Source organism: Corylus avellana, chromosome ca5 (genome assembly GCF_901000735.1).
Source record: "Corylus avellana chromosome ca5, CavTom2PMs-1.0".
In the NCBI taxonomy this organism is placed as follows: domain Eukaryota; kingdom Viridiplantae; phylum Streptophyta; class Magnoliopsida; order Fagales; family Betulaceae; genus Corylus; species Corylus avellana.
The window spans coordinates 34927136-34936749 of record NC_081545.1 but is presented as its reverse complement, the minus strand read 5'-3'; the positions used below and the strand labels follow the sequence as shown (position 1 = coordinate 34936749).

The following is a 9614-nucleotide window of genomic DNA, read 5'->3' as shown; positions in this document are numbered from 1 at the left end:
ACCTTAACTCGCTAACTTTGTGTTGGATTCACAAATTATGTAAAAAATTGACAATCCTAATATTGCATGTCAAATCGTGTTGAACGATGAATATATAACTATATAAGTCAAATATAATTTAAATAATATAATTAAACTGATCAAATATTTCAATTATAATCCGATAATTTCATATTACACTCGTATAGAATTGTTAATAAGTACCAGCTCAACAAGCATTAACCATGACTTCCATTTTCCTAAAAATGCCTCTCATGAATCAATTTACACTCTTGCCAAATGGGGACCTAGAAGAAGACTGGACAGGAAAAAAGCCAATACTCATTAGGGGTGTTCAAACGGTTATAAGCGGTAGTTATTAGTTATAACCGCAATTGCTAACCGCCTTGGGCGATTATTGATTTTAATAACCGCAATTGCAACCGCCTAGGCAGTTAGCAGTTATTTTATAATCGGCGGTTAGCGGTTATTCTATTAAATAATCGGCCGGTTATAACTGCTTTTCTTTAAATAGATTTTTGGGCTTTTTAAGTGTTTTGGGCCTTTAATAGGCTATTTTTGAGCTTATTTTAAGAGTTTAAGGCCAAAATGTTCCAAAAAATATGAAAACAAACATGCTGTACATTGGCCCAAACTATCAAAAAATACATTTCACATACAGTCATAAATAGCTCAAATCCATTAATCCAAATATAAATAAAAAAAAATAAAAAAGACAATCCCTCCTGCACAAAACAAGTCTGGATACAACCAAAATCCCCCGTCACAAGTTTTGGATGTTTTATTATAATTTTTATTAATATATATATATATATATATATATATAAATGAAGGCGGTTAATGGTTATAACCACCTTGTCCTGACCCCTAAAATCGCTAACTGCAACCACCCTAAATGATTAACAATTTTTAATAACCGACTACCAAAACAATTAGCGGTTATAATCGTTAGCGGGTCAGTTAGCAGTTCTATTACTCACGCTAAATCGACGCTCCGGTGTAAAAAGTTCAAAGGTCAACCCGGGGGACCGTGTTTGACGCCGTGACCGCAAAGGCAAATCAGTGGTCCCTTCAAAACCTGTCCGTACACACGCACACACCGAATCCCCCCTTCTCTCTCACTCTCTCTCCCGCGAAAATCCAACGCAGCTTTCAGTCTGTGTCTATTAACTGGATACTTTTTAGATAATTCTGTCTATAACTGGATATGCCGCTGGAGCTCTAGGGTTCTACACTGCCTGAGTTGAAACCGGGTCGGATATAGCAGAGTCCGGTTTGGGAAAATGAGGCACAGGAGCGACCCCAGCTCCACCACCTCGCTGGTCAAGTACGTCCTGGTCGGACTCATTGTGCTGCTCGGGTTGGCCTGTTTGTACTGCGGGTCGTACTTCGCCCCTGGCTCCCGTAGATCCGATGACGAGGACGGAACCGACGCGGTATTCGGCGGGTTCATCCCGAACTTCGATCCCGAGGATTTTCTTGAGGACCCAGAGCACAATCCCGAGGTCCCCAAGAGCATTCCTGTGAGTAACGCATTTGTGTTAATTAATTATTTGTGTTTTTGTTTTTTCAATTAGTTAATATCGTAGCTTTCGCAAATAATATCGTCTTTGTTTGGTTGAGGAAAATCGTGCGTCTTTGTAGCGAATTGTAGTAATTGAACTCGCTGTGAATGATTTGTAGTAATGTTTTTGAAATAGGTACAAGTAACAAATTATATTAATTGAAACGCTGAAAGGGTACTGATAAAACGTGGTTTTTGAGCTTTTTTGTTCTTTGTCTTGTGTTTTTGATATTTGTCAAAATGGTGATTTTTACAGATCTGTGATTTGAGATTTTCGGAGTTGATACCTTGTTTAGATAGGAACCTTATCTACCAACTGAAATTGAAACCCAATTTGGTGTTAATGGAGCACTATGAACGGCACTGCCCACCTCCGGAGCGCCGTTATAACTGCCTCATTCCGCCCCCAATTGGTTATAAGGTTGGTGACTGGCATTACACATGCAAAAAATTGCTTTATTTGGGTTCATTTAGTTTTGATTCTAACAAAATTGGTATTAGAATTTCAGATTCCTATAAGATGGCCTGCAAGTAGGGACGAAGTGTGGAAGGCGAATATACCCCACACGCATCTTGCACAAGAGAAATCAGATCAGAATTGGATGGTTGTTAATGGGGAGAAGATAAATTTTCCTGGTGGGGGTACCCATTTCCACGACGGAGCTGACAAGTACATCATTGCTCTTGCTAAGGTATATGATCTTCTTGAGGTTGCTTAATTGGGTCCCATTAGCGAACTTGTCTCAAAATCCTAATTTCATTTTCTTTCAAGTTAGAAGTTAATGGAGCATTATGTAACATTAGTAACATGTTTTTCTAAGTCTACTATTATGTTAATTTTATCAATATATTGATACAGATGCTTAAGTCTCCTGGCGATAAACTCTACAATGGTGGCAATATCCGAAATGTTCTTGATGTGGGTTGTGGTGTTGCAAGTTTTGGAGCCTATCTTCTTTCCCATAGCATTATAGCCATGTCTCTTGCACCTAATGATGTACATGAGAATCAAATACAATTTGCCCTGGAGAGGGGGGTTCCAGCAACCCTTGGTGTCTTGGCTACAAAAAGACTTCCTTATCCAAGCAGATCATTTGAACTGGCTCATTGTTCGCGATGTCGAATTGATTGGCTTCAAAGAGATGGAATTCTCTTATTAGAACTTGACAGATTACTAAGACCAGGAGGGTATTTTGTGTATTCTTCTCCTGAAGCATATGCACAGGATCCAGAAAATCGAAGGATCTGGAATGCTATGTCCAATCTTCTAAGAAGAATGTGCTGGAAAGTTGTTGCAAAACATGACCAGACTGTTATATGGGCAAAGCCATTGACAAATAGCTGTTATTCAAAGAGAGAACCTGGGACATTGCCCCGTTTGTGCAGTTCTGAGGATGAACCAGATGCAACTTGGAATGTGCCCATGAAGGCGTGCATCTCCCCGTACTCTGCAAGTAAGTAGCATTGATATATACATATGTTCAGAATGAATGTAGCAGATAACTTTCCAATGCACTGATTTTTGTGGTGTTTGGTGGAATTGATGTCTTTTATTCTCATATTCTGGCATTTGTATACGCAAGCATCACATTTTAATGCTCAGTCACTTGTTGCTTTGGTCAATGTAGTGAAAGTAGTTCCTAACTTTGTGAATTAGAAATTAGGACCTGAAGGATTTCCGTCACCACTCTAAGAAACAGGATTACATTGATGAGAGTTACTTGTCGTTACACCTGAATTCCGTCTGAGAATATATATGAAATTTCTAATAAATGCTGATAATTTACTTAGTAGACACTATAGGGTTGTCAGTTTACAGACCATTTTTTGGAGTTGGGATAATTTTTTTCTTTCTTTTTTTTTTGGTGTGTGTGTGTGTGGGGATTAGTGAGAGGCCCAGTAATTACAACATATTTCCATTGTTGAAGTGAGGACTAGAGGAGCAATGACTGTGGCAGTCTTTAGTTTAATGGATCCTAAAAAGGTTGAGATTTATATCAGTTACCAGCCATGATTTAATCCTTTTCCATCTGGTTCTTGATTGATTGCACAAAAGGGCGGTGATATGATAGGTTCTCAATCTTGCGTTGAAAATATGAAAAAAAGAAAAAAAAAAGGAAAAAAGAAAAAAAAAAATTGCAGCTTTTGGAGGTTGGTGACCCAGAAAGCTCCCTGTCACTGCGTGGGAGACATTCTTTTGATACACAACAACTCTCCCTTAAAGATGTTAGTTTTAATTTTACATGAGTGCCTGCAATAGCATTCACAATAGTTGAGATCCTTCCATTCGAAACTGAGCAAGATGCACACATGCTTATCAATAGCGTATCACTTAGGACTGAATGCTCAGGTTTTTACTTAATTACATTTGCTGAACATGCTGATTGTTTTAATTTTTTTTTTAAGGCAGGCTGGTTGATACACTGTTTTACCCAGTCGTTCTGCTTTAACAGTTTATTTTTCTTGTGGCAGTGATTTTGAATTTTCATTTCTTCTTTTTTCTTATACTTTCTACCTTTTATATAAAACAGAGATGCACAAGGAAAAGGGGAGCGGACTAGTTCCTTGGCCACAGAGGCTCACTGCCGCACCTCCTCGCCTGGAAGAAATTGGTGTGAGCCCTGAGGAATTCCAAGAGGACACTGTATGTTTCTAGAATTTTGAAGATTATGTGCATGCTGCTGTTGTATCCCCCTCCCTTCCTTCTTCTTGCAGTGTTTCTGTTTAGCATCTGTACAAGTTATATTCTTCCTTATAGAAATAAAAAATTATATTTTGCAGAGCATTTGGCATTTTAGAGTGGTTGAATACTGGAAGCAAATGAAATCTGTTGTACAGAAAGATTCCATCAGAAATGTCATGGATATGAACTCAAATCTCGGGGGGTTTGCTGCTGCCCTTAGTGATAAAGATGTCTGGGTGATGAATGTTGCTCCTGTCAGCACATCTGCCAGATTGAAGATTATATATGATCGAGGCTTAATTGGAACTGTTCATGACTGGTATGTATTTAGTCTCCCTTCATGCTTGAGACTATCTTTGTACCCATTAAACCAGCCATCATAATATGTACAAGTAGTATAACATTGTATTTCTTAGTTGCAGCAACTTTTCCTATTTTTCAGATTTGACTGTCAGTTTCATGCATTCTCTTTTTACAGGTGTGAAGCATTTTCTACATATCCACGTACATATGATCTTCTGCATGCCTGGACAGTGTTCTCAGAGATTGCGGAGCATGGATGTGGTGCAGAGGATCTACTCATTGAAATGGATCGAATACTACGGCCTGATGGGTTTGTCATCATTAGGGACAAACCCTCTGTCATAAACTATATTAGGAAGTTTTTGACTACATTAAGCTGGGATGGTTGGGTATCAGAAGTGGAGCCGAGGATTGATGCTCTCGCCTCAACTGAAGAAAGAGTTTTGATTGCAAGAAAGAAGTTGGGGGATGAGGGGATTACGACAATGTGAATCTGCTTCTGTGGTCAGGTATGTGCTCTACATATTTTTTCTTAAAGGACATGACAGTTGTTAGGTCATAATGCCCAAGACTCGTGGTCATACCTTTTGGTATTCATGTGAAATTTGTATGCCAATTCATTTGCATTACTTGTATACATCAATTGATTGGGATGGACTAAGAATTTAGACATGGTAGGATATTCTGACGAATAATTTGATAACAAGTTTTCATTTTTGAGCAGTCAGATCATGAAACATTGCATGGAAGATGATGTATGGTGAATTTTAACTTCCTGTGTTATCCTCTAAAATTGGTCAACTTTGGATTAGTGAACTACGGTAGAAAATAATTTAACCTGTTTTGTTGGAAATTTTTATTCAGGCACTCTGTTAGAGCATTTCCAATGGAAGAGCCATATTTTTATGTAAAATGGCTTTTCAAAACTCACTTTTATCTAATTTAGTTAAGCCATTTTTAAGTGTCTCCACATCCGATTAGCTGTATTTCTAAAAAAGAGGTGGGAAAAGATTTGGGAAAAAGATAAAGCAGGAGAGAGAAACACTAAAAAGTAAAATGGCTCCCTTAAAAAGTGCTGCTACATTTAACTTTTTTTTTAGTTCTTCTAATCAAATATCTATTTTACATATATTTTTGGCTCATCTAATGTGGGAGGTTTTTTGAACATTTGAAGAGCTATTCTAGATAAAAGTAACATTTGGCTCTTCCATTGGGAATGCTCTTACTTGCTAAGAAGTTCTTTTCTTTTATAAGGCATGCGAGCTGCACTTTTGGGAGTCTCTAAAAGCTACCGTGGAAAAGAAACTATGGGGGTGCCAAGACCCTGGAAGCTTCCTTCAGTCGCTATTTGGGACAAGGATACTGTGGTAAAAAATGGGACTACAGCTTATAGAGATACAATCCTGCGGAATGTGCAAGCATACAAGACACAGCTAGGGCTTCATGACAAGTAGAAGCATACATGCATGAGTTCATTATTTTTGTATTTATTGGGAATATGATTTTTCGTTATTAAATTTAATGTAAAATTAATCTGGAATTGTTACATAGACCTACAGATAGGTTAGTTTTAACCTCGATTTAACTAGATTTATTCATTCGTGTATCCTGTGTGGGAATTGCTTGACATGGCTCCAACTAGAGACACAATGAACCAAAGTATATCATGAGTAGGTTATATGTGAAATTTGAGTTTTGTTTATATGTGAAATTTGAGTTTTGTATTAAGTGAGTAATTAAAGAAAAATAAGCAGAATCGTATATATGTGCAGTACTGACATCTGTGGTGGCTTACAAATGGTCCACTTTTATCCACTACTTAACACTAAATGATACATGCATGGGAGCTATCCATGCATTGCCAATTTTCCGAGAATCCCATTACTCATTTTCAGGTGGGCATTAAAAGTTAGTTGACCATAGCTACCTCCCTATAAATAATCAGCCATATCTTCGTTGAATCAACACTCTTAGACTGACATCTTTATCATTTGGTACAATTTAAGTAGCTACATATATTGAGAACGGGCGGAGGAGGTGGTGGTACTGGCAAAGGTGGCTGTGGCAGTGGTTCCTCAAAGGATAGTGGCATGATGGTTGCTTTATGGGTTATATGGTGGAATAAATTGAAGCACGAGTCCTTTTTTGCTTTTGTTTTCTCATTGGTTTTACAATCTCATTGAGAATCCGCAGGAAGAGCATGAATCCTTGTTGCGTATGGGACTATGGGGGAAAGCAAAAGGTGGGTATTTGGTGCTTTGGCATTGTGAGCAAGTGAGGTATCCTTAATTAGCTTTATTCCTGGGGCTAACCTCTCTTTAAGCAAACAATGAACAGGGGGACAATAAAAGAATCGTAAAGAAATTGTAGATTTACCTTCTCTTTCTTTTTTTTTCTTTTTTTTTTTCTGTAATTAGAGTGCATTTGGCACGTAATTTTGTAGACCAAAAGTGTGATTTTGAATATAATTGCAGCAAGTGTATTGTTTGGAAGGGTATTTTTAAAAAATTGCAAATCGAAAATGTACAAAAATTCAAGTTTTTCAAATTGTAGGCAAGGGAGTGTTTTTTAAATTGTATAATTTTAAAGGTTTAACTTCAATTTTAAAAATTGCATGTTTTAAAATTGCTATTTTGAAATCATAAAAATAAATAGGGCTAAAACAGAGAGTTTTAGATGAACGAGGAATTAATATAATTAATATTATTATTATTTTATTAAAAAAAAAAACGTGATTATTTTTAACTAAAGTAGAGAGCAAATTCTCTGGGTCGGATAACGTAGCTAGAAATTAAAGTAAGGGGCAGAGATAATTGTAAATTCTACATATTGGCTTGGTGCATGTAAATAGCTAGCCCCTCATGTCTTTGCGACAACAACAAAATCTCGTTTCTAGTTTTCTTCTTTCTTTGAATGAATACTTCCTCTTGTAGTGTTGTTCTTCATTTGAAAAAAAGATGTCAAAATCTTTAAGTTTTAGCGTAGGGTTACGTGAGCTCATTCTCAAAACAACTGTTGTAACCGATGAGTCAGAGCTGAAACAGGAACTTCAATTGCTGTTTTCTGCTATTGAAACTATGGGGAAGTTTAATAGAGTGGTTGGTTTAGGTATAGAGAGGTCATTCAGGTATAATATTGATGGAAGTTACACTGAGAAAGTTGCAGTGTTGAGACTATGTGCAGGAAATCATTGCCTTATCGTCCACCTTTTTCACTTCAAGAAAAAACCCATTTCCCTTCTGAGGTTTCTTAATGTTTCAGACATAACAGTTATTGGTGTAGGCATCAAACAGAACCTGTGTGATCTCCAAAGTGATTACGGGATTCAATGTAGGAATTCGGTAGTTGAGCTTGCAGATTACGCTGCTGCTGTTAAAAAGAATCCAATGTTGGGTTCTCTCTGTTTGGTGGATTTGTGCAAGTATATTTTTCAAAATTCTTCGTCGTACTATAGGTTGTATCAATCAGTTGTTAAATCAGCAGAGACTGCTTTTGGTGATTGGGGTACGAATGTGCTGAGTGACGAACAAATACGCCATGCTAGTAAGGATGTCTTTGTAACCCTCATGGTTGCGGATGAATTATTCAAAATTGAGGCGGGGCGTAATGTGGAATAGTGAAGCTTTTCGAGACCCCAATGGCGTTATATTTTGTTGGGAGTTCAATAATTTGTGAAATAACAATGATATATATTTTGTAACTTATTTTATATGCATCTTTTACATTATCTTAGTATATGGAAGTCCATTTTCTCTGAATTCAATTAGGAAAAAAAGAAAAAGAAACGTAGAGGTTACATGTTTAAGGGGATTGTTTTGATACCTTTCTTCCTATCACCTTCAGTGTATTAATATTACATTTCTTAAATGCAACTTTTTTTCTTGGAAGTTACTGGAAAGACATTAACCATTCTATAACCACAAAACATATAAACAATAATAGTGCTTAATGAACCACTATCAGAAAGAGTGTAAAAGAAGATTAACCTGGTCTGTCTTGCTCTTCAAAGGTTAATGCAGTAGGCAAATTAAGAGGGTTGAGCTTCCCAATAGTAGCCAAAGACGGTTTAGCTTCCCAATTTACATTGAATGTATCTATCCCATGATACTTATCTTGGAATTCTAAGGTTGTTTTTTGTTTTGAAGAAAATAATTCTAATTAAGGTTGTTACAACCGAAGAGGCAGAGCTATTTAGTACTAAAGATGGCTAGTTAAGTAGCCCCACCTTATGTCTTGTGATTCCAACACAACCCAGTTTCTCATATTCTTCTTCATTTTCAAGGATGGCTAGGTTTTTTTACTTTGAACATTGGGGAGAAAGAGATCAAAACAACTATCATAACCAATGAGTTAGCGCTGGAAGTGGGCCTTAAATTGCTGCTATCTGTTATTGACGTAGAGTTGTTGAAGAAGAATTATGCAGATAGTAACTATGAGAGAGTTGTGGGTTTAGATATAGAGAAATCATTCAGTTCAACTAGAGATGGAGTTGTCAGTGAGAAAGTTGCAGTGTTGAAACTGTGTGCAGAAAATGAATGCCTTGTTGTACACCTTACACACTTCAAGAAAATACCCACTTCCCTTGCCATGTTTCTTGATCTCTCAGACATAACATTTGTTGGTATCAGCATCAAGCAGAATCTGGGTGATCTTCAAAGGGATTATGGTGTTCAATGCAGGAATGCAGTTGATTTGGGAGCTCTTGCTGCTGCTGTTCAAAACAAGCCAATCCTTAATGCTTATAGTTTGCCTGATTTGTTCAAATATGTTTTCAAGTTTCCCAAATGGGAGAAGACTTTTGGTAAATCTACAGATGTTGCTTTTAGCGATTGGAGTACAAGTATTCTAAGCAGGGAACAAATTTGGCATGCTAGTATGGACGTCCATGCAACAGTCATGATTGTGAAAGAATTAATACGATACTACAGTTGAGGAAATTCCTCCACTCTTCCTAATTTTTACTAGGAATCTGATAACATGTTTGGTTGTGGTGCTTCTTGATCATATATCTGAGTGTAGGGCTGACAGATTGGCGACTTTTTGTGTACTTATTTCGACATATTT

The 9614-nt window shown here is 37.1% G+C and overlaps 1 protein-coding gene across 1 annotated transcript; it reads left to right on the top strand.

Annotated features, from left to right (window-relative positions):
- Positions 1 to 1096: 1096 nt before the first annotated feature.
- On the top strand, positions 1097 to 6274 carry LOC132182440 (probable methyltransferase PMT9). Its single transcript, XM_059595682.1, has 8 exons — positions 1097 to 1523; positions 1821 to 1985; positions 2074 to 2256; positions 2424 to 3018; positions 4096 to 4208; positions 4346 to 4566; positions 4726 to 5059; positions 5805 to 6274. Exons 1-7 carry the CDS (start codon positions 1284 to 1286, stop codon positions 5039 to 5041), a joined length of 1833 nt encoding a protein of 610 aa, XP_059451665.1. The 5' UTR covers positions 1097 to 1283; the 3' UTR covers positions 5042 to 5059; positions 5805 to 6274.
- The last annotated feature ends 3340 nt before the right edge of the window (positions 6275 to 9614 follow it).

What these genes read in the sequence shown, in the direction of transcription:
- LOC132182440 (XM_059595682.1), top strand. Translation starts at nt 1,284, where the DNA reads ATGAGGCACAGGAGCGACCCCAGCTCCACCACCTCGCTGGTCAAGTAC. An exon ending in CATCTCCCCGTACTCTGCAA is followed by an intron (nt 3,019 to 4,095) that starts GTAAGTAGCATT and finishes TATATAAAACAG; the next exon opens with AGATGCACAAGGAAAAGGGG. An exon ending in ATTGGAACTGTTCATGACTG is followed by an intron (nt 4,567 to 4,725) that starts GTATGTATTTAG and finishes CTCTTTTTACAG; the next exon opens with GTGTGAAGCATTTTCTACAT.